The sequence below is a fragment of the Botryllus schlosseri genome, chromosome 11, assembly GCF_051294905.1.
Source record: "Botryllus schlosseri isolate E-star chromosome 11, Bs_hap1, whole genome shotgun sequence".
In the NCBI taxonomy this organism is placed as follows: domain Eukaryota; kingdom Metazoa; phylum Chordata; class Ascidiacea; order Stolidobranchia; family Styelidae; genus Botryllus; species Botryllus schlosseri.
The window spans coordinates 17468646-17494819 of NC_137246.1; the positions used below are offsets into that span (position 1 = coordinate 17468646).

Here is a 26174-nt window from a genome sequence, read left to right on the forward strand (position 1 = left end):
GGAGATGTGGGAGTGAAGATCTAGAAACACCTCAAAATAGTCGGTTCAACAGCTATAGTATAGTACGTAGATATTTCATCAAAGGAGCTATTTTATTTACCCCATATTTTCACTTGTCAATGCCAATCCACTATGACGTCACAGTTGAATATTCCTGACGCCACGGTTTAAAATAAACAACAACATAAAAAGCACAATAAAAACATGTTTTGAACATGTTCGTTTCAAATTGATTTTTGTTTTATATGCAACTCTAAATATACTGCTGCGCATATTAATATGGCCAACGGCCATATACGTTACGATGTCAGGTAATTTACTTGGTCCCGGTATTAAAAAATGGGACTATCCCCTCTCGCAGTCTGAAAAACACGGGCTAATTTGAACGAATAAAGTGGGGCGTAATGAATTGATGAGCAAACAGATAACCAGCGTGAAAGAATTAGATTGTCGTGTACAATAATTGATTTCCGGTCCCGGATATTCCTTGCAGTAAGTGAACAGTTAAGTGTGTGCTGATTAGACCCTCGACTGCCGGTTATATACGAGTTCTGACCATTAGGGCTGCAATTGAGATTATTCACCTCGATATTTCCACAGAGTCTGTGAATGCTCAAAATCCTAATTGATGAGTGCCCTGAGTTGCGAAAACTAACGAAGTCTTCTCAATTTCCGCGAAACTATGCCTATCTAGCGGATTAGGCATGGTCGTTTACTGAATCCGCATCTTTTCCGCTACCCGATGAAATTGAAAAGCGTAAAATTGATGTCAATGTCAATGGTTGAAAGTATTTTATTAACTTGCCGTTGAGAGTTCGAGGAAAGTTCCAGTACTAACACAATCCGTGATAATATTACAGGTTTGACAGCAAATATCAAAAACTAAACTTGAACAGACCGCATACAATAAATAGCAGCAAAAGAAATTGATTAAAGCAAACGGACAAACGCAATAACCACGGCTTTCTACGCATCATCAATCGGTCGTAATCCATCCACATTCACTATGGGATAACAGTGTTAGTTGTATGATAACCATAGATAATAATAGCAAGAAAAACGAAACTCAAAGAAATACGTAGTTACTGATATTTGACACGTCTTAAACCAACAGCAAGCTCGATACCGGTCGCATGACTACACAAAACACCAAACCAAACAAGAACGAGAGCAGCTCAACCTATCTTGCGAGAAAATGTACATAATTGCTAGCAGCAGAAGAACGGATAATGTGCTGTCTTTTGTTTTCAAATAGCAGAAAAAATATGGAATGTGATTATGCAATGTGACGAATAACAGCTATGAGTGTGTTCGTGATAGAAATAATATGATATAATTCTCAACTAAGGAAACAGCACCACCAAACGAGTCCTTCAAAATTCCACGCAACCTCTTCCTGATACGGTATCTTTCAATTGACCTGTAACAAAGAAGTCGAATATGAGATGGATTGAAGCATACGAAATTGTTTAATATTCTACTATGTGTTTCGTGGCATTTTTCACTTTACGTTAGTCATGAAGTAGTTTTGACATGTAATTGAGTGCAATTTCAGAGTCACTTCTACCTCCTTTTGAACAGCAACGCTGACTAATGTGACAAGCTCTAATTTTTCCAACCTATCTGTGTATCGTGTATACGATAAGGATTGGGGTAGCATTGATTCATTTGCCAGTATTCACGGAGTCACAGACTGCGAATTTTAAGCTACTTATTAATAGTTGAAGCGTACCCGTATCGGCTACGTTTAACGTATATCAGTCAACATAGGGAGATTATAGATCTGTTGCGGGCATTATGTTTATGTTTTTGCAACTGATTGCATTAATATATTCATACCTGTCCCTGCGTGCGTTGGTACGCTTTCAAGAACCATTCCGTCGCAGCAGTAACGTTCGGGTTGGTATTCCCGGTGAGTCCGCCTTTGGGACTACCAAGTTCCGTAGCCGTCAAAGGAGACCCGTTGGAAGACACTGCGAAAGTACCATCGATTACGTACTGGCACGTGAATTGAACCCCCCACCATTTACATTACCTGGTGATGACGCAGAATTGACGCCTTGTCCGTTGGTGGCCGGCATCATGAATCGCGAAGCGGCGTCTTGCTTAGCCGATAGAATGCCCCTCGCTAAAGCAGCGTACTGCTAAAATGAAAGATACAATGTTGATACGAATTTTTCGTGGTAGATGCAGACCATAGGTGGTCAGTAACGAGGTATTTCTACCTTTATGGAGTACTCCAGAATGTCTCACCTGGTACAACGCCGCCGGGTCCGCCACCTGACCGCCGCCTGGGAACTGAATGGTAGGTTGCGTCGGCTGAGCTCTGGTCATGTTCTTCATCCAAGGCGAGATGAGAGGGTTGTCCATGGAGATACGCCTGCCGCGTCTGGATCCGCCCGCACCCCACACGTGAGTGCCCATGTGAACCTTGAGATTGCCCTTCGTAGTGAAAGCCCGGCCGCACACGTTGCACGCGAATGGCTTCTCTCCGGTGTGCGTGCGGTTGTGAATCTGAAGCAACCAGAGGTGATGGTCAGTAACGATGTACCAGGCTCCTTTACGGAGCGCTCAAGGAGATTTGCCTACTCATATAGGTATCATATGCCCCGTTTCACGTCTATGTACTCTACTTCTGTTCACTATAGTATTACATTTTTTGCACTTTGGGTTTTCAAAAATGGAAGATAATTCTGGGACATGCTTGCATCAATTTCACAATTGAAATGGTCATGATAACCGGGCGTAAGAGCCCTTCGATCACGGTTGCTGAACATTTTTCGAAAATGGCACCTATTTACAGTGACGCTGGAAATTTGCATTGCTCGCTCGCGAAGGCGGACCCTGCAATTTCGTAAACGGCGACCTCCGATTAATTGATAAAAGCCCATTCACTAAATCCTCTTTTTGAAAATACTTACTTTTAAGTACTGTTCGGATCTTTCATTTTCTACTTCTACTTCAAGCATTTTTTCGCGAGTCCTCTAAATTACTTGGAATACAGTAGAAATTTCCAGTGTTTCTTCCACTTCCACTCGAGTAGCTACTTAGAGCACCTCCGACCGTACATACCGCGAGACCTAATATAACTCCCGTAAAGCAATATTACCTGCAAAGAGCTAGCCGAGGAAAACTGCTTCTGACAGATGTGGCACCAGTGGCGCGGTAAACTGCTGAGTTTCGACGGCGGTTCGGAAGCGTCCATGCGCTCAGATGGTCGCTATAACGAAATGGCATGGTGACGCAAACAATCTCTACTTTGCCATGACGAGATTCGCGTATACCTTGATAGCTGTTGACAATCGCGGTTCGCTCGGTGTTGGAGACGTTGACGGGGTGGAAGAACCGCTGGCGGCGTCTGTAATATTACTACTAGTTACCTTCACTGTGCAGAACACCAGTATGGCTGGCGTAAAAAAACATTGCACTATACGGTTGTTGTCAGTAAATAAGCACCTGTAGTTTTTATAAGTGTCCCAAATAGGCTTTTCCTATTTCCACTAATGACTCGATTCAGTCAAGTGATTATGTGTTTATAGTACAGTTGGACAGCTTTTTCAGCAATACTGCTTGCTTTTTTTTACAATTTGGATTTCGTAGAAAGAAGTTTTAGCATAAGTTTTCATTACTTTTAAAAGTTAACTTGGCATAGAAACCCCGCGAAATACCATGGTAACTAAATATATATTTGAAGATTGCATCCACACGCAGTGTAATTATTAGTCATGTAGCATTAGTCACGAAGACAAAAGTTCCAATTTCGAAAGCAGCCCCCTCCCGTTACCTGAAAATAGTATGCGATCACCACATAATCACGGAGTCACTTCTCTTTCTACTTGACAATAAACTCTGACTACTTTGGCCCCTCTGATACTTGCATAATATACATGCCAGTAAAAACTGCGGGATTTCAGATACCCTCCTCGAACGGATAAACGTGAATCCCACGGTCTTCACAAAACATAACTTACTTTTTGGGCTCGACACTGGGGCCAGCATTTGTTCGGGGATGTCCGTGATGTTGTGAGTGAGCAGGTGCTGCTTCAGGTTGCCTTTCGTGGTGAAAGCCCGTTGGCAAATTTGGCACAGAAACGGCCGTTCCTTGGTGTGGGTGCGCAAATGAATCTGCAACAATTGAAACGTTGACAACGCCGTCACCATCAATCCAATTTATCAACTTACCTCCAGCGCGCTTTGACACGAAAACGGTTTCTCGCAAATTTCGCACACAGTCAGACGCCCAGCTCTCGCTCTGTTCAGCGCCGCCAGTTGGTGGTCTAGCATAGTTCCACCGTGACCCGCCACGTCAACACTGCAAATTAGCATCCGATTATAGTTTTCACATTGTATCAAATTACAGAGGTGGTCAGTAAGTAAGTATTTCGACTTTTTCATAGCAAGTTATGCCTACCGGCACTACTTATGCGAGTGGCTATGGTTTTGAACTACGTCCATTTCTACTTGACAGCAGTTTTGGTAAAATCAATTTGAATTTTGAAAAGTAGAAAGCAGTTTTGGTACTAAGTTTGCGTTATTTCTGTGAGTGAAATTGCCAGAAAAAATGGGTGAACTAGCCCTGACAACACGGTAACTGAATATATCTTCGAATCTTGCCCTATTTTAGTTTCATTGGTCTGTTTGCGCTAGTCGTTAAGAATGAAGAAGCATAATGCGGTGCCTGCGACAACTCAGGTCATATCGTAGGCCCAGTGTCTTGCATTTGGTTGGAATGAACTGCTAAAATACGCGACTCATAAACTGAATCTACGCATTGAAACTGTCCTCTCGATTACTCTTCACGCCTTTCACTTCCTACTTCTACTTGAAGTAGTTTTAATGTTTCCTGGAATCGGCTACTTTTACTTGTAATGAAGTAAAAATTTGAAGTATGAATTCAGCCTTACCCATTAGACAGATTCGACAAAGCCGCCAGAGAATCCAGTGGATGCGCCGGACTCTGCCTAGACGATTCTCCCCCATCTCCGTTGGCCTCTAGTTTACTCTCTCTAGGACTGGCGTCTTCTCCGGCAGATTCCGTATCCATACGCTCAAAGTCGTCTTCAGATCGCGGAGACACCTCGAGCTTGTCCGCACCGCTGTCCACATAGTTCCCGTTGATATCTTCACGCACTTCGCTCATCGGTCGCTCCAGCGACCCTTCCGATTTCACAGAAGCGCTGTCTATGCGATCGCTGTCGTCGGCAATCAAATCTTTCATTTTTACCACCATGTCTGCGGTTTCATTGGGGCTGACACTGCGCGAATCGCCACGCCTCTCTGCGAAAACAGATATGGAAATAAAATTATAATCTGATCAGTAACGAAGTACTTGCACTTTTCCGGAGTTCTAAACTTGGTTTATTCTACTCGTAATGCTCACTGAAGCGGTTGAATTTCTCAATTACTTCCACTTATACTTGACAATTACTTAAGCCAAACTTTATGCTTTGGGTTTTGTAAAGTAAAAAGTAGATTGCGGATATGCTTGAATCACGTTTGTGTGAAATTGTCAATACAACATGGCGGTGGCTTCGACAACTTGGACCTATTTGTTGAGTCATTGGTCGTTATGCGTTGGTCGTGGAGATGCACTCTGCAATTTCACCCACTAAAGGTGCGCGACCCATCGACACAATCTACTTTTTAAGTACTTACTCTAGTACTTTTAAAGTATTAATTTTCTGTTTCCACTCAAGTAGGCGCGATTTCGGAATTTGTACTTTTACGTAGAACCATACGGCGTCGTACTACTAGGCTAGTAGCAACGTTCACTACTACGGATACAATCATGGAAAAAGCACTCACCCAATATCGGCTGCTGCCTTTGTGCCTGTACCATCGCGTGCATGTGCATGTGGCGCTGGAATTCCACTCCGTCCCGGAACCGGGCCGTGCACAGCGAGCACTTGTAGCCCTCCGAGTTCATCGACCGGGAATTGGACGGGGGCAAAGGTCCCATCTGCCGCCGGTGCACGCTGCTGTAGTGCGTGCGCAGATTCCCACGGGTCGTGAAAGCGCGGGAACACAAGTCACACTTGTAAGGCCGCTCTCCTGTAACGATACGGATTACAAGCTGTAGCGTTGAAATAATATAGACGATCAGGCTTACTAGATCTGGAATACTTCCTTTTTTACGTACTTGGAAGTTCCTACTTCTACTTTAGTACGAACGTTGACTACTTTAACCATCTCTGAGTCTGTCACACGATTGGGGATGATCACTGGTCCGAAACAGAGTACTTCTATTTTTCCGAGTACTCAAGTAGGTTTTGATACATTATGATTTTAGACTACATTTACTTCTACTTCACAGGTACAGAATCCTCACTTTCTTTATCGCAAATCGTAACTTCTGCTTGCACTTCAATAGTAATTTACCACTTAGTTCTTCTGGCGTACTAACGCTGATTACTTTGACCACCTCTGTAAAAAAGCAAAGCGATGCGGTACCTGTGTGGGTGCGGTAGTGCAGTTTCAGGGCGCTTTGACAGCTCAGTATTCTGTGACAAATGTGACATTCGTTCTTCTGCAACACTCTGCCTCTGTCTATGTTCTCCACGAGCCTTTGCAACTTGCTGGTTTCGGAAGACGACGTCTGGGGCCTGGAGTAGTCTCCGTAGTGTACTTCGCGCTTGATATTACCTCCAGGGCTGGCCGATCTGGTCAAAGTCGGCAGCTTCATGTCATATCCGCCGCTGCTGGACACGTTAGGCTGCATTTGGCCTTGAAACGCGCCGAGCTGCTGCGGTAGCAGGTACCGCAAGTGCGGCGGAACGTTCTCAATCTGCTGACGCGCCGCTAACCCGGGCAAGAACGGCAACATGGCCGCTTGCAGAAGACTCATCTGACTTTTTGGATCGCGGGAATTGGCAGGGTCAGGATTTTTGCTATCGCCGGCCCATTGAGCCTCTAACAATTCCGCTCTTCGCCTTTGAAGCAACTGCGCGTGAATGGCGCTCGCCACGTCTGCGGCCCCAGCGCGATCGTCTGCGTGTCTACCGTTGGACCTTTCCAAGCAGTCGCTTTCGCTTTTCCCATTACCCTGCATTTCAGGCGGCAGCAGGCGTGGAAACTTTTGCGATTCGCGCTGGTTAAGCATCGCGGCTTGCTGCGGCGTCAAGTGTATGCTCGGATTGCCGTGTAGTCGCGGTCTCTCCAACGCAGCCTTCTCTGGCAAGATTGACATACCGTACGGTAGCCCGTTCGAAGTCACGAGATGGTCCAAAAACTCGGGCACGGGCTGCCCGTTCATCTGTATGTTCGGGTACTTGGACTTGTGCCTCGTAAAGTGCACCTTCAAGTTCCCTTTCGTGGTAAACCGGTTACCACACACGTTACACTTGAACGGCCGCTCGCCGGTGTGCGAGCGGATGTGAATCTGTAGCGCACTATCGCTGCCGAATATCTTGTGACAAAACCGGCACCGGTGCCTGTGCTCTTCAGCAGTGGATTTCAGAGCGGAGTCTCGGAGCTCGCCTTCTTCTTGTGAGCCGTGCGAGGACGACGCGTCATCCGCGTTCCCGCGCGTTGCGCTAGTGTAATTTTCCTCCCCACCGAATCCGGAGTCGGAGTTACGCAGCGCGTCTCCTTCGTCTTTGTTCTCTTTCTTGTCCTCCGCTTTTCCCGCGAGATCTTCGTCAGGAGCGACTTTCAGCTGGTATCGTTGTTCCTGCTCGCTGCAGCGATTTTCGCTACAACGATTGTCGTCCGACTGAGCAAAAACGGCTCTAATCGTGTGGTTGTTATCGGCAGGTTGCTGCGCGCCCATCATGAGACTAGCTTTGGCGTATTCTGCAGATTGGTTGCTGTCAGCATTGTTTTGGAAGTTATTCATAGCCATAGCAGCCATCATTTGAGGCATCAGCGGGTTTCCAGGCTGGTTAGGCATGCCTGGCATGAAAGGAGGTTGCATCATACCGGTACTCATCGGGTTTCTGTTGGTGAACTGCGGGTTAGAGGCCGCGTGCTGGTTGGTTGACGCGATCGCCAGCTGCCACTGCAGGAAGTTCAACAGCTGCACCTGGTACGCTTGCTGCTGCTGTATCATTCGGACTTGGTACTTGATTGCGCTGATGTCGGGCCTGTCGCCGCCGCCGGTTTGCGACGCGAAGGCGGACATGTTCTGGATGGCGTTGGCCATGGCTTCAGCGGCCATGATATCTTTCTTGATTTTTTCCGTCTCGTCCGGCACCGCGCTACGCCCGTTTGCGTGGTCTGCGCTGGCAGGTGCGCCGTTGCTGCTGCCGCCGCGGGATTCGCTTCTGTTTTCCGTAGCGGAGCAGTCGTTTTTCTCCGATTCCGCCATCGAATCGGGCGACACCGATCTGGAATCTGTGAACGGAGCGGCGTGTTCAGCTTTATTCATAGGAAATATAAACTCGTCCACTTTCGACGATTAAATTATGTCAGAGGTGGTCAATAACAAGTTTTTCTGTCGAGATGTTTGGGCAAAACTATTGAAATTTTTATTATTTGGACTTTCCACTCTAAGTAGTTTTGACATGTCTTGGAAATCAATACTTCTACTTGTCAATGAGTAGAAGTTACGGCGTTACATATATCTCTAAGTGAGCAGCAACACTTAGTACTTTGACCACCTCTGTTAATTATCAAGCGTTTTGCTCGTTGTAGTTGTTGGGAAAAATTCACGCGCTGTCGGCATGTTCAACTTGAATACCATAGGAGCGGTAAGTCGCCATTCCCGCGGCATTAATTTAGGAGACACTGAAAAATGAAAGTCGCGTGCGATCTGAATTGATGGGACACCGGGATCTGAAGGATCGGTCTCAAACTCCGGAATATTTTCCACCTTGTTTGAATCATAACAGCGAGTGCTCAACGGGTGGTCTGGAGAGTTGAAAGACAGCTACATTTTTGGGTCACCCGTACTCGCTACGATAATTCTTACGCGGGTTCAGAATGCATAGCAAAATAGAAAGAATGACCATCCGATTCTTCCGGCACTTATGCCCATGAAACAAGTACGCTTCTCAAAATTCAATATGCAACATGGCTTAAACGTGAAGTGATGAACCACCGAATGACCTTCACTGAAAGATTGCCGATCTGTTTACAAATGACCGATTCCGCTTTAACTTACCGTGACATGTTACATTTTCAACTTCTTTGAAATCCCCGATATTTTCTTTCCTTTCCGGAATATCGTGATCTGTCGATGGGACCCGCGGGGATCCACCATCGCCACACCTATTTTCGTCAATGTTCAATGCGCCTTCCTCCTCATCTACAGCAACGCGCCTCCGTTCGCTCATCAACTCTTCCTCAGACGCCATTATTACGTTGCCGCTGATGACGTATCCGCCATCTTCCTCGCCTTTCGACTGGTTGGAGTTATCATCGTTGTCGTCGTCCGGAGATATTTCATCTCGCGCGGAATTCTCCTGCGATTACACACAAAGCGGGTTTGATTACTATACGCGGAATGCCAACAATTTTAAATCCACTCACCAAACACTGGAAATCTCTGTGCCGGATGTAATCAAGCAAAATTTCAAACTTTTTGTTGCAACGATCGCAGGTGTACATCCCGCCGCGCGGTTCAGCCTCCTGCCTCGGGCGTTTGCCTCCGTCCGCGTCAACTAAACCCAAGAATAACATGCTCTATCTTCGCGCATATATTACACACTCCACTATACGGATTACGACTCGCAAGAACTTGTACATCTGCAACATCGAGAGTGGGATATCTATTTACGGCTGACCGAGACCCATTCACGGCAGTCGAACATACGATGCGCGTGTTATTCGCGACTGGAAACGGATGTCGTACATATCATATTTACAATATAAAGTGTCATACGCCGCAATAAGCTATTTCCCCACTTCGTGTCACCGCCGTTTGCATGGATCACGGTAACATGCAACACTATTTGCCAAGCGCTGAAAAGCGAAGAGCGATTTCCGAATTATATTTCTTTATTACCTCCGCGCCCGTGAAGCGAAGCGAGAGTCGCCCGCGGTTGCGTCGGGCGGTAAAGAAGCTAGGGCGCATTTGAAACCGCGCTGGCGAAACATTTCATATGCTTCCTGCTTCATATCAAATTGCTTATGCTGTCCAGCGGCATCAATAGAAGCCGCATTCATCATTGGCATAGAAATTGCGGCGCCGGAAAAGTCGGGTATATGTGCTTACATTTCCATAATTGAATGACTCGGAACGTTCGAGATCGTTAGAGTTTAGGATGGAGGGAACTGCTAGCCAAAGGTACCGGGCGTTGTGCATGACGCAGTGCATTATGGTTGCGTTACATATGGGGCACTTACTTTGTAAAACTAGGCCTATAATATTTACGTTTCACTTACTTGAAAATCACAACTTCTACTTGCACTTGAATAGAAATAAACGAAGCTACTTCGAACTGCTACTTGAGTACCAACGACTACTACTTTGACAACCTCTGTATTTTACTGAGCCATATCCGCAAACGCACGCTGTTGTGAAATATCCTAGTGGAGTTGATTGATGCAATGATAAACAGTTGTGACTTAATGCATGACTCGTTTCACTCTCGGTATAAGAACAGATACAGACATCATGCACTTTACATGCACTTTAACACCGGACCGATTGGTCAAACGGTTACGCCTGTAGGTCCGTTCCTATCAAACTTTAGCGTTGTCTTGAAACGAAAATAGTTCCGAAGCCGGCAGGTGGCGGACGCCGTTGAAAACAGACGTAAGATCTCGAAAAGAGATTAATATTCCCGACGAAGCGCGCATTTTGACAAGCGTATGAATATTTAACACGACTCCAAGAGCCGGGCAGCTGTCAATTTCGGTATCAAATTTGCCGTTTACATCCCAAAAGCCTGTAACCCAGGCGTATCAATATTTCCGCGATTATACAGCGTCGAAACCACGAGAAAGAACGCTAGACTCGAGTCTTAAATGCGGCATTCCGCAATAAGCCAGTGCGAGATGATGTGCGGGGTTAATGTGTAATCCAAAGTCATCCGGTACAAATGTAAAACACGAGTTTATAGTTCGAGAAATCGACATAATGGCCGGTCGTATTGATATATTCAAAACGGAGAAAGCGACTCGTAAAAACAAAAAATCGGATAGTGGCATTGTCAATCCCGATGACCTTGCGACATCGCGTGGCGGGACTCGCGAGATGACAAATGACACCCCGCTCGCGGTAGACCGTGAGGAATAGCGTGTTTCACGCTTATTTCCTACTCTTAGATAGCTTTCAAATGTATTAGTCACAATAAAACCGACTTATGGGGATTTCACAAGCGATACATCACGCGGACACGCGATTATGAAAATGGAACTGGCGTATCTTCATGCACAAAATGGCGCACGTTTCAGCGCGAAAAAATGGAAAAAATCAGTGTTTATGTTTCGCACTGTAACCTCATTACGGCGAGCACCAAATAAAACGCGCAAGTTATATTGTATTAGGTTTCAGTTTTGACTTTTGACTATATTAAAATATCCGCTATTCCAGGCATGGCGGATATTTATACGCGCACTATATAATTATAATAAGTTTGAGAAGAACTATACAAAGTAACGAGCACGCGTATACTAACAATGGTTCTGGAAACTTGTCAAGTTTGATCTTAAATCATAGTCGACTAGTAGATCACAAGGAGCCATACGAGTGACTAGGACAATGCTATTTCCAAACCGCGCAGTCACACTTTTTATTATGCCATAAAAATATAAATCGCAAATCAACACTGTAAGCCGTGCGTTAGCAACTTTCCGACGTACAGGAAGCAGAAATACCGCTTCCGACCGAAGTCCCACGTCAGTCTTAACAAAGGTGACATGATCCCCCATTACACCAAACGCATCAATCACCGGCAGACCTCAATATTAAATAGCGTAAAGATCTACTCCATACACTACTAACAATCCATTAATTATTGCTCATCGAGGCGCGATGAGTTACACTCTCGGTTAATATCGAGTGTCCCTGGTGTGTTGAAATTCAATGGCATCAATTTCAATTTCAGACACTGGAACGAATTGCATTAATTCGATGGGACGACAGAAATTATTTTTCCGTTCCATTTCTAATAGATTCGATCGCGCGTGATCTGCTGACAAATTGTGTGCTGAGTGGCGATAGCGCCGTTACCATATCTCGATATGGCAATGAAATTTCGCTCGCCACTTTGCGCACGGAGCACGGCTGGCGCTGGCCTCATTTATTATGCATGTGTTAGTATAAATTTCGTTGAAATGTTTCGGCAAATTAGGCAGAATAGCTAAAATCCCGCGGAAGCGAGCGATGCCGGTAGGCGCAGGCATAATGACGCAGAACTACTGTAATATGCGTTGTGACAAAATAATGTATTTGTGATTGATCGTCCTCGATTGCCATCTAAAAATGGTGCCCATCGCTACGCATTTTTTAAGCAAGGCATGCGAGGCCTGCATTGCGCCCTTTGCTTATTCACCCATTTTCCCAAACAATAACATCAACTTCAAGACATGTTCTATCCCGTCGTCATAACATATACGCAATTGCACTAGGACGGTATATTATGTTGCATACATAGGGTAAAATGCCAGTAAACTATGATTAAATGGTGCGCAGTAACTCTCAATTAATAACAGTTATGGAATTGGTAACAGCAGGGAATATGAATTGATATGACTGATTAGCGCAATTTACTTTTCGGCGAGCGCACCTTGTCCCGTTGACGGATGATACACGGTCGATTGATAAGGTACAGCCGTGGAAAGTGTTGGAGAAATACAATTACGCTCAGACGGATTACTGATCATTTTGGTTAAAAACAACAGCGCGTATTACTGGCCGGCGGAGAAAAATGAGTTACAATGTAACCCGACCACGCAAGGATACACGGCCGATGGGTTTTATGATGATAAAACCACTCGGAAAAAAATTGTGAATAGAAAGGATTACGGCGCCGATGACAATCGGTGATTAATGACCCGTACGCCTTTCCCGTTTACACGAGCGCTCATTCAATATCGCGATGCAGAAATCTTGACACACATGCATGTAGTCCATTCGCGGATAATAGCGCGGTGAGTTTACACAGCACTAATCGCAGATTTAAACTTCAATTATTAATGCCTATTTCAACACTGTAATCAAGAGCTAATGTAATCAAAGACACTGCATAGTGTCAGCGATGAAAGCTTTAATCGCTCGATCATAAATTTCCCTGCTAGCACCGAAACATACATATAAATCTTTACCAATCGTATGATAGTTTGACATTGAATGGTACTTCTAAAACATGATAGTTTTTGGCAACAGCGACACCCGGCGCTACTCGCAGTTCCTGTATTTCCAGACGGCCAACGCTGTCGAAGGTGGTTTTCGTTAGTCATGTTTACAATAAGCGGAGACACGTAACACTTGTACCGTTACCAGGGGTAGCGGGGGTCAAAAATAGCATCTTAGTATAAATGTACCCATAATCCGAATCAGCACCGCGTCGAAAGATGGATGAATATCTCGCGCGTAATCCAACACGGGATAGCGTAATATTCACACGCTAAACAGGTAACGGGAGCTTGTTTTAATAACCGTACTTTTTCCACTTTGTCATTTTTTATCAGCTATTCGGATGGTTTCAACTTAAGACCGATGGTGTGTAACGATCACGCTTGTCAAACACACATTATTTTCGAATTTCGGAATCGCTCCTATGTATAAATATTACCAAGGAATGTCGGAAGTTTGGCTATACGATTGACTAGCGTGAAGCGAGATTGAGAACTTAACCAGAAGGTTTGCACTGTCGTCCATTGCAATTTACCTTTTGTTCAGTCTACTAAAGAATCGAAATTATGACGCTCATTATATGCTATATTACTTTGGTGTGCAATTTCAGTTGGTCAGTTTAATCAGCCTCGTAGTAAAATCTTGATAAAATGACCTCGTCATACAAATCGCCAGTCGGATACGATCACTCGCGGAATGAGAGAGTAATTCAGATCCTCCAATATATATTGCGGAACAACAACTGAAAATTGCAGAATTGCCACATATCGCAGTTTTGAGTAACCCTTGTTATTGACACAAGTTCTGTTTGCGATTGGAACTTCTATGAATGCGCAATTGCGCATGCTCATTGAATACATACCAGCGCGTCTGGTATTAGTAAAATTTTTCCCTCAGAGTTATAATCACACGACCCTGATTTAGCAAAGCCGACTGCCGGGTCAGTTCACACCAAATATTAAAATTTATATTCACCATGAAATAAGAAGGGCCTGCATTAATATCGCGAACTATCTGTGAACTTTACGCGTAACTCAAGCAATATTCAACGCTCTGCCGAAGACAAGCGAAGGAATTACGATGCATTGTCTGCCTTCAAGGATCACCATATGGCTTGCATATGAAAAAACAAAGCAACCAGGTCAAGTATTTTGATGATAACTCGGACGCGAAACAGATATGTCGTAAAGTATATTATCAGCGGCGCTATTTGGGTTGACGAGCGATCGCGCCACGTAATTGCGGCGAGTTACAGTCGACAAAAGGGAGGCAATGTGAATGATAACAAATGCATAACGCCTGACATAATAAATCGACAACGAATGTCGAGAGCACGCAGATTCCGCGGTGACCAATTAAGGAATGCTGTGACGCAGATTTGATATTGTGGAGGAAACATCGATATACAAACTTGCAGACACAGACAACTAGACACGGACTTTTCGCCCGCCCTAAAGTGATATGCATAAAAAGTGACGCCACAACACACAATGTATCAGGAAGTGGGTGCATTTTGAAAGACCTGGCAAGAGCCGCGCGCAAGATGTCTGAAGTGGACTTGATCAATTTTAGCCAATTTAGTGTGTAACTTGTGTGTCATTATTCTATGAAGCACATTAGCAAGTATGCCCATAATAATTTAATTTAAACAAGCGGAATCGGTGCGCGATGGCCCTCGAAGGCAATATGTGCAAACACGGTCTGTGTGCACAGCGTATGTCCCGTCGTCACTTGTCAACATAATTTGTTAACATCAACGCATATCTCGAGAATTTCCCATTGTTCTCGAGTCGCCTTGCAATAATAGCGAAACGGAATAAGTAAGTAATTGAATTATTCCACCATGTCGCTAAGAGCGTAGCTTCCCCTTCGAATTCATCAGATCGCATCGCAGTCAGACGCGTTTGGCAAATACTCGAAAGTACTGAAGAGGCGTAGTTTTAATCGGTCGCTTAACAAAAGTGTAAAATAATTGGTCACAATCGCGAAACCCGGTGTTTGCTCAGATTTTGGTAGGCGTCCTTGGCGGGACACTCGAGCGCTACAAACAAACATGTTCCCGCGAACGTGTAGTTTCATAACGAGATTATCGCACGGAAAAATTGAGTGGAATATGACAAAAATGTTTCGACTCGCCGAAAGTTCCCACGGCAACAATTAATGGCGAACTCACAACATCTGCGTGCACCTTTTAGCAAGCGAACCAAACGATAGAACGGAATCAATTGGGCGATTGATTGGCGTATTCCGGTCATAACACAACTCGCCAAGACTCATAGATTCCACAAAAAATTGCGAAGCTATGAACAGATTGTACCTTGCGAGCGGATCACCGTGTCTTGGTCCTGATCCTCCGGTGAATTCGCTAAAAATGAATAAAAGGATTAGAAATTTTGAAACGGCTCCATTACAGCATGAATGCGTGCAGGTCAACACACAACACAAAACCAGAAAACATTACCAGAAAATATACCAACGCAATCGACAGAAACAGCGCCATTTTGAATGAAAGCCATAATTTTGCCGAAGGCAGACATATTATAACCATACCCTGCAAAGGCATACGCGATAGAATTTAAACTGTTACGCGTGCAGAGAAAAACCCGGGATAAAGGCAATCACAACTCCAACATCTCATCTACTCCTTGCACGCAGTAGAACCTCTGCTTAGTGCCTATTCTGTCATTCGCTGTTGCACCAACTCTTATGACAGGATAGTTTAAATCCGCAATTCACCTGAAAAACTTTTCATACACTCACTTATTCAAACTTGGCGATCTGATAGCTCACAGTAAATGGCGCGGGTCTATACGGAACCAATCGGTGACATTAGAAAGCTTCGTAATCTCCCTCCCAGTTCTGGATATCAATTCCGACCGATTGTGCGTCATAAAAGGCGACGTTTATTGCGTTCTTTCCATTTCTCGCGCGCTACTCATTTGGCATATTCCGAAATCAAAAACACAATGCCGAAATACGCTCAGCAGCACGGGATTTATCGGAAGAAATTTGAATGATCATTGAACCAGAAAAAGAGAGATAGTAAAAAGCGGACTGCTAACGATTTTTAATTAGGTTGACCATCTATAGAATTAGGAGCCATTACGCGAGAGAAGAAAGGACCGCGTCGAGAAAAAAAGGAGCAGGAAATATTGATGACAATGTAACTCGGCATTGTGACGTCACTTCACACATAGTCGGATCTTTGGCTCCCGGAGCAATTGTAATCGAAGCCATCATCTCCAATGTACACAAGACTTGATCGACCGATACGGGCAAGTATTAGTATCTTAAATACGATGAAAGATAGCTCTGTATTTGATTGACTTATTTGTCGGCTGCATGTCAGTAAACAATAGCGGAACTCGGGCGGTTTTATTGTTTGCGCACCAAGTTCTTGACACAGATCGCCAGATTGTCAGTAATGAAAGTTCGGATTCGCATCGCTGCGATAGCGCGTATCTCGAGTCACTAAATCGGTAGGACTTGGGTCAAGTGCTTCTAGCACAATGCAAAGACCTGACATCGTGCGTATGAGTTTATACAAAAAGTGAGTCAAAGACATAGATATAACCCTGCTTATTTTTACCGAATGATATACGGCGCAATAACTGAGCAAAGGGTAATGACTGGGAACTCCAAGTCACGCGAGAAAAACCGCTTTGGCCCCGCCAGACCTAGCGATCCAAACATTACATAGCGACGTCATAATCAGATAAATCTTTTCCAGCAGTCATCAGAATTGTCCGATCAGAAACGCTTCTTCACGACCAACAATGTATGATCGACCCTTCATTGCGTCATGATTCTAAGCCCGTTCGTATACACACAATTGCGCGGGTACAGGATCTGTATCGTTTGTCACGGACGAGCATAAATATATACGAGCCGCGGATGGAATCGTATACGCTTGCTGATTAATGACAACTTCCTGTGTTTCGTAGGCTGGCAGCAACATGCATTCCAGCTTTTACTCGCGAAGTGCGAAAATCGATTCGATTGATGTGTATGTAATACTTCCTCGGTGTATGACATAATCTAGTGACAACCAACCAAAAATAGGTTGCCGATCTTATGTCGTTTGACTTGTAACTTCCTCTACGCGGATCGAAGTCAAACTCCGGTTGAAGAATTCGAACACCGGTAACTAACAATTGCATGTTTCTCATTGCTAACAGACACGATCCGGATTTTGTGAGTTCAAAAATGTAACCGTTACATGTTCCACCCAATCGTGCATATCAATTGTCAAATCACTATATTAGCCAGAATTTCAAGTTCTCGGAGAAAGTTACGTGCATTGGATCGGCGTAAAACCGCCCTCGCGCGAAAATATTAATAATGTGCACCCGTTGCATTGTATTTATGCAGAGGCATTGCATTTTGCAAAGCCGTAAACACAGGCCGGCCTCTTAAGGGTATCGGCGTCTATTTATACGACAGATAATAAAATCTTCCGCTGTAATATCCTAACACACACTCAAACAGCCGTCTTACCGAAATTTCCTTTTATTTTTACTATGCATATGCGCGCAGTCTCATACGGCTATGAATCGTTGGATTTGACATAAACCAACCTTAAGTGGAAAATATAACGTAAACAATACCGGGGACCGAACGAGACTTGTCATAAGCATATTGAATATTTCATGCGGGTGAGATTGCCTTCCTCTTTGATGCGCCGAAAAGAGCGGCGTAGAATTCGGCATAAATCTTGTGATATGAAGGATGGAACATCTTTTTCTGGTATTAAATACTGGCTCTCAAAGACGACTGTGTGGGTGATAGAAGAGTGATAAAATCCATTCGAAAAACGCGACATCTTGCGACTTCTAATCTTGCATTACAACTTATACGAGAGCGCATGGATGTCATATGAAACAACCATTCGAGTTCAGCACAATCTCTCCTATAGTCTCGACACACGAATTTAAACCTATTGGTTCCATACTATTTTGTTTCTACTGGAGTAACAACGAATTGCGCATAGCATTGAGATCGAGAGGCAAATATCTATAATCGACAGTAAAGGGGTATTCCGAATTTTCAACTTATTAGGAGGTAATATAATTTCCTGCGGTGACAAAAAAACAACAGTTTCATTCAAGAAATGATATCATTCATCAAATTCGTTGCAAGACTACACCCATACCTCAAGTACCACAACCTTCCGAATCCGAACAACTGTTATTTGCAACTGATGAAATATCAGTAAAAATTAAGATGCGATGCAGTCTGTGTAGCAACCAGAACAAACATGTATAAACATCGCGAACTAGATTGTCGTCATACCTAGGCGGACGGCAAGTCCCACCACGCCCCCGCCTCGTGAATATCCACGATGCAGAGTGTATGATCTACGACTGCCCGTAATATTGGACACCATAGTAAACACGGAGCATCTTCGTTACCGTCGTTTAATAGCAGGTTATCAATAACCGAATTAACAATTGCAAATATAGAGTTACTACTACGGCTCATTGTGCATTTTGGCTCGCATTGATCGACGACAAAAGCATATGATATCATTTTGCGTGTGTACGGTATCGCGGCCCGCTTCTTTTATCAACGATTTTTGTGGAAAGAATATGTCGGATGAGATGTATCTTCACTTAGTGATGGTATCAACTTACCAAAAAGCGAGAATTGAATTCAGAGCTTAATGAAATAACATAACTAGAGCATGGAACAAAAACGGCGGATCGCGTATCATCTATCACTGGCAATTAACGGAGATTTTAGTGCTCCCATGGCACTGTTTAAACGAAAACTTACAAATTACTGAGTCCTAAAACATTCCGTTACACGCCAAGCATTTTGAGCCCACGAATCTAGAAGTTTAATCATCCGGCATCATTTCCCGGCATTAAATAATGATGTAAAAAAGCGAGAGTTTACGGTCGGGGAACATTTACATCCCATCCCCGAATGTGTAAACAGTTGTTACGGCGGGCAATCGCCGGATAACGATTGTGGGTGCTAGGAATTTTATCCCAGGAGTATAGGATTTCATACGTTCGCCGTTCGTAACGGTGGCTGTATTTATTTTCGGACCCCGCCGACAACATGACTTACACTCCCACGAAAATGGTCGGAGAAAATTTAGGCCGATGATAATCGGATGATGTTCGTCCCGTGTTCCATAAACGACACGGTTAGTTTTGTCCTGAGTGAAAACTTCCGCTCGCTCGCAAGGTCAAGCAAATAGCTGGCGAAAGTCGTTTTTCGACTTTGAGCCCTCTCGAAGGGTCGTCGCGGCGTAACCGACCCCGAGCGCTTCGAGTGGCTGCGCTGGTGCGGAATTTCAAATGATTTTTCGCAGAGTCGTATCAATTTCGGATGTACGCGAGTTATTACGTTAGAATCGCGAACGGGGATTAACGCTCAGCTACCGTTCAATTTTATGACAGCGTGATCAACTTCAACGAATCTTAGATCAATTCAGCACAACAATATATCAGCTGGCGTACTAGTGTATCCCCAACCAGCACTCCGTGATAGCAGAAAAGTAACAGCACCACGAAACATCGGAAGTGAGGATGACAATTTATGCAAATAGAAAAACCGCCATCGCCATTGACAGGACGCTGCGGAACCAATTTTGCAACTAAGCCTGTAAGGAAACCTTGAGCATATAAATAAGCATTTACTTTTCTATCATTTCGGGTGACGGTGAATATCCCCTGAAGCAGGGAATATACTACAGTAAACTCTTCGGCAATACAGGAATGCATCTTCGTCGCAAACGCGACACCTATACCCTTTGCGACAGGACACGAGAATTTTGTGGATCACTGAGCATGGAAATCGAATTATGATGAGGCTGAATCAACATGTCGAGAAGCAGTGTTGAGTATCAACATTAATGATAGCTGGGCAACTCTCTCATGAGTTGGCAATGCTGTTTTCATCGGCTTCTGTAACGAAACATAATATCTCGGGGAATCGCCCCCAGACGCGGTGAGTCAAATGGGTAAACAAGAATATATCAGTGAGCGAATTCTCACGATGAAAATTGGAATTGTTTCCCATGAAGATAATCCACGCATGGCTGATTTTTCAGTGAGGTCATAAGGCAGGCTGCTAACACGTGTTTGGAAGTGCGCCGTTAAGAAGAACACGCGCTCGTTAGCTGTATCGTGGAACCGACAACTTGTTCGGTGAACATGAAAATGGGAAATATGCTCTGTCGCGATTTCAAGGGCATATCGCATTGAAAACACAGCTATTCCGCTGATTGCATCGGATCATGATTTCAAAAGATCACCGCTATCATCTTGGGCAACAGTAACGATAGTCGATATTATAGTGGTAGTGGTAGTATCAACCGCATAACATAGTATCGTGGAAATCCCATTCGCAACTATGCAACAAGTATTGTCATCTGCCGACCGGCCGGCTCATCGCTCATAACCTCTTTCTGTCAGATTCGGATGACGGCAGAAACGGGAATGCGACCCTCATTTTACTAATTTGATTCCTAAGTAGCTTTCATCAATTTATGTACAGTTAACGTGAAAAAGATCCAGTCCCGTGCGTCATTGATGGTGATGAACAACTTACTCGGAAACATTGACGCTAGATAAACCCACTTGATATCCCACCACTCAGTATTACCCAACTGTATTGTGGGTTATATGATACAATCATCCAGCTGACAAGTTTTACCTAATTTCGACTTTGCTCATGCATAGTGGCCCCGACGTTATCATCGGGCATTGAAAAATAATACGCGTGGATAGTGTTATCTTTGATGGCGAGTGGAGGCAGCGGTACCGTATCCGGTTTAATTGACAAAATTTTAGCTTCTGAGACTAATGAAGAATTTCAAATCTAATGATGAAATCTGACGCTCGATCACGCCTGTTGCACATCTACACAGAGGCGACCCGCACTTGAAATAGTGTTTATAAAGGATCTGCAGTCGAACAGAAAAACAGCAAAGGCAGCGAACTATTTCTTCCTTATGATCAAAGTACACTAATCAAAATGTTGTGGGACTATAGAGCGACGCTAAGTCATGAAAAATAGCTTTATGCAATTGTGCAAATGTGCATGTTTGCATAATATAAGCACTAAGCAGTGACTTGGATAAGCCTACCCCTAAATATATCACATTCATCGAGTGTACTTGATAAATCAATTATAAATGTCAGTAATTTCGGGTAATCTGGAACCTCATAGGTTATGCTGATGGGTGAGTTAGTGTGCCGTTTCGGTGGAAGATGTGCTGTAAAACAAAGCCGCAAACTATCGTATGCAATGTATTCTCAGGTCGGTGGTGCAATGATGCGACAAGTAAATTAAAAATTAATGTACTGCGTTATAATTTTGTCGACAAATCGGCATATTAAACATCTGCTTATATTCGCCATTGTCGCACACAAAGTATATACACGTCTGACCATGATAACCCGTCGAATTACGATGATATCAAAACGTCGAAGAAAACTGTACAGACAAAGAAAACACAGCAGGTGGAACACCAAACGTATATTAGCGTGTTTCTTCCGAAAAAATTGATGACAATGTTATACAGATGACGTCTATATCTATACAGATAGACAGATTGGCATGTACTGGAAATCTTGATCGCCACATTTAAATATTTCCCATCGTCATGCATGAGAGTGAATACATTAGCGATAATTTACGTTGGATTTCAAGGATCTGATGGTGGTATCAATTTTATTTCGCTGTTTCGAAGGCGATTTTATTCCACGTGTTACTGTTACAAACTGGAACAGGCTGAGATAATGAACCGTACATAATGTTTAGCAGTTGCGCGCATTCCATATGGTCTCGAATCGTCCTTTACACGAAACGGGAACGGTCATCTTTTGGGTCTATAATCAAGGTATTATGCCATAAAATTTGTGAGTCATACTAGGATAATTGAGAACATTGTCATGCTAGAAAACGCGATTTCTTCGCTCATATGATTAGTGAGCTTCGATTAAAGCGGGCTATAGAATTATTGTGGTTATACGAATATATGAGAAATTATTGGATGCCATATGATAAACGTGTAAATAATTGATAAATGTAAAAGGTAACTATAAGTTTTGGCTCCATAGCGATCTTGATATCGAAGTAATCGTCAACGAAACATATCTTTGACATGAATAGATAATGTTGCACATCGAGACAGCAGCCTTATGCGTTTTAGTTTGACTCTAATGCGCCGGGTTGAGATGCCTGATGGTAACCGTTACGATATGAGTCGATATGAGATAAGAAATAACACCAAATTCGCTGTCGCTCAGATAGAATAATTCATTACTATGTGTGAGAAAATATGCTTGGACTTCCTGTTTTTCAATCAATTAATAATTGACATTCTTAGATATTGTTCAAATAAATCATATCTGAGGTGGGCGTACTCTGTTGGGAGGAGGAAGCCTGAAATATCTCAAAGTAGGTGAGGTGAACCTATACAGTCGAAATTATTCGTCTCTACTTTTATTCGACTCTTTTATTGCTCTGACCGAATCAATTTTCTTTAGCGAAGTAACGCAATAAATCATAGAACAACGCTATTTTAACACGGCGGAAATCATTTCTGAATAGTTTGTTTCCCACATAGGGGATTGCAAATTATTACCCAGACTGATCTTCGCATGCTGTAGCATCGCGTGAATCGAGCTGTTTGAACCCAGTGCCCATGCTGGTACACTGTTGCTCCTTCATTGGTTAACCATGATAGTTGAGATATTCACCTTTGATACGGAGTAACACTTTACCTTAAGAGCAGAGTGGGGATCATGAAACATTTGACTATTTTTCCATTTTGAATGAATAAAAATGAATTACAACTTATTGTCTTGGCCGTAGCACCTTTACATATACAGTTATACACGCATTGCACGCGCATTCTATCAAATGAAGTTATAAATAATCTTTCGTTTATATCTCATATTATTTCAAATTCGTTACACGCCTCCCGCCCACGGGGGAGACAAATCAAAGTGAATTATAATTTCAGAGTGAATTTAATGCAATAAAATGAATATAACGCGATTAATATTTATTCTAATAACGTTAAATATTTCACGGCTTGTTTGTATTCCGATCTCTTGGGCTTCAGCACCCGATTGCGCCATATTTCCGATGTATTCCTACATCCGGGGCGTCACGGGCAATTTCGCGCAGTGGTTTGTGCGGTTCCGCGTTCGAAACAGGAGGTGCGCACTGTGCAGCACAACGGATTTGCCGTTTATGGAGCGACCCACACGACCGATGATCGCATCATATATTTGTAAAAGCTAACAAGACAAGGAATTTATGAAAGCACAAATACTATTTATCGTATGATCGAACGGCGATTCTCCAAATGCAAGACGCGAAAATCTCTCCGAATTACAGACTGCGTTGCTTAATTATGCATCGCATGTTGTAGCGCGTTATTTTCGGCAATTTAATCACGCACGAGATTCTCAAAACAAGACCCAATTTCGTGTTACCTCTCTGAAGTGGTAGCGGCGTGCGCAACGTTATTATAATATTCCGGAAGCTTAGAATATATCAAACGTCCAATCGCGAAGGGACATTCACAAGTTGAAATGAATGCCTATCGCGATAAAACGGGAAAAAGGAACCATAACGTTTAATAAACGATAAGCAGACGAAAAGACCATGATATAGCCTATTGGCAAATCGAGGAGGGGTTCAGCGCGAAGTTACGGATATATATAATTTCGCGAAAACTCTCGGCAAAGTTTATGAATACAGATAGCAGCACCATAACCGTACCAATGTCATTCCCGCGATATGACTCCACATCGTGCGCACGCAATAAACGCGACTGCACAGACTTTTAAGAGGCGTGCCCGGAGTCGTTAGTATTAAAGCTTTTTATTTAATGACGGTTTTTTTACGACAGTCTGGATAATATCACTCTCGCCGTCAGAATTGACGCCGGCCGCAACATCAGATCGGTTCGCTAAAGTTACGCAGTATAAGCCAACTAACCGTCAATAACGAATATATGTGCTATTCCGCGGGAGTACAGTTTTGTAAGGTTGGTGGTTTAGTAGAGACAATTACGGTTAATCTCGCGAAAATTACATAAAACCAAGGCACGGAATTTGAATAGGTGGCGAAACGATATGGATTTAAAACCGACCGCGATAAATGTCGGTTGATATGTCACGATCGCGTAAACACAACAAACTAAGATGGGGCGAATGCTTTATTCTGAAAATGATGTCCAACTTGCAGACACGGATGAAATCGCTGGGGCCACATAACTGTTCTATGCACGGATCGCAACCACAACATTTTTTGACAAAATGACACAAATCCAACTCATAATTTCTACCAATACGGATATATTGACCTTCATCTCAAATCTTAGTTTTAGCATCCTAGATCGTCGATATATGTATTCCAAACTTTCGAAAACATGTAAAATGCCGAGATAATAACGTACCTCCGCTATCCAGCGATTCGTGTCTTCCGTTCCACGCTCGTTGATTAGGCAGCTGGAACGGTCGGCATCGCGAATAGAGCAAAGTCCGATGAGAAGAGACGAATTGACGGTGGCCTGGCGCTAGCGATTCCGGCGAAAAGTCATTGTTAACGTCGACGCTGGCTCGATGAACCGCCATATGCAAAGTCTCCGATTCCTCTATACCGGTAGAGGCTTCGGCGTGGCCGTTTTCGAAAGCAGCCAAATCTTTCTCGTTGCCGATCGCGGTTTCTGGATCCTGCTCCGCGGCAATGTCGCGTGTTTTGTCACTAGCTTCGTCCGAAGCTGTTCTGCGTCCGTCAGTCAAACCGCCGCCCATCGAGTGCGGTTTCTCTACCGTCGTTACGGAAGCCACGGTTTCGCCGCTTGCGTCGCCCACAGCTAAAGAACTCGTATTGTCCGGGAACTCAACGTGTTGAGGCTTGGATTGCTTCCTTCTCGACATCTTCAAGAGAATCGGGCAATAGTCACGATTTTGCCGGCGATTGCCTCGAAGAAACAATGACGAGACTAATGCGATCGAAAAAATGCGCAGGCAAATAGTAATAGACCGCTAAATTATTCTATTCTATGGAAATTTCTGCAAGGCGAGGAATATTGCTGTTATTGTTACAAGCAAAGAGAAAAAAAGTCCACGGGCGAACGTAAGAGAGAGGAGATAAACGAGCAATCAACAAAATGCGAGAGAAATATCCACTCCATCAACGCAGATGTCACATCTAAACTGCATCATGAGCGAACAGGGGCGATGCTTACATTGCCGTGGGGTAGGAATGACTACGCATATTGATAAACACCCTATACCAAATAATAAGACATCACCATAAACGGAACCCCGCCGCATGTCACTTAGCCCTACACTGCAGTTACGTAGGTATTAATACCTTCGTGAATTCCCCTGATTTAACGTCAGTTTCCTAACGTTACACAATATTCACGATGTCGATGAGAAGATGATACCATATACTCAGTAGTCCACTGATCTCTAAACTGCAACTGTAAAACGCCTACAATAGTTGAAAACACAACTGCACGTTATTCATACCCCATATCGTTGCACAGGCAAACTCGTTGACACCCTCTGCATAACTGCGCGTGATTGTCCTTGCATCAGACTGAAGAAGTAAAACCATCTCTTTCTCTTGATTATGATTACCCGACGCGGGAAATGCGATAATAGCATCGAGTATAAAATATATAACGAAGGACCCACCGTCTCGACAAAGAGAGAAGAAGATGCAGCAGAGGTTAAATGAAAACGGCGGATAAATTATTTCAAAGATTGCGAAAAGGCGCAACACAATGGCGCTGGGTAAAGTTACCGCGGGTCGTGTTCTCACACAATCGGTCGGACACTCGAACTTTACTAGACTGCTTGTTGTTAAAAACGAATATAATCATCTAATGAGAAGATATTAAATTCGCACTTCAGCGCGAAATTCTCAGTCAGTTTTCCAAACACGG

At 43.7% G+C, this 26174-nt stretch overlaps 1 protein-coding gene across 3 annotated transcripts; it reads right to left on the minus strand.

Annotated features, from left to right (window-relative positions):
- Positions 1 to 775: 775 nt before the first annotated feature.
- Positions 776 to 25310, minus strand: LOC145451047 (sal-like protein 1). Of its 3 annotated transcripts, none has more exons than XM_080329532.1 (15): positions 24672 to 25310; positions 15558 to 15605; positions 9469 to 9599; positions 9101 to 9401; positions 6451 to 8331; positions 5806 to 6051; positions 4905 to 5277; positions 4183 to 4312; positions 3972 to 4125; positions 3285 to 3358; positions 3110 to 3220; positions 2254 to 2514; positions 2036 to 2141; positions 1840 to 1973; positions 776 to 1420 (listed from the first exon to the last, which is right to left on the minus strand). In XM_080329532.1, the coding sequence occupies exons 1-15, from the start codon at positions 25153 to 25155 to the stop codon at positions 1412 to 1414; spliced, it is 4443 nt and encodes a 1480-aa protein (XP_080185658.1). In that variant the 5' UTR covers positions 25156 to 25310; the 3' UTR covers positions 776 to 1411. The 3 variants fall into 3 exon arrangements, with proteins under 3 accessions (XP_080185658.1, XP_080185657.1, XP_080185659.1); XM_080329531.1 differs by having other exon boundaries at positions 2036 to 2144; XM_080329533.1 differs by lacking the exon at positions 24672 to 25310 and adding an exon at positions 16001 to 17049 and having other exon boundaries at positions 2036 to 2144.
- Positions 25311 to 26174: the final 864 nt, after the last annotated feature.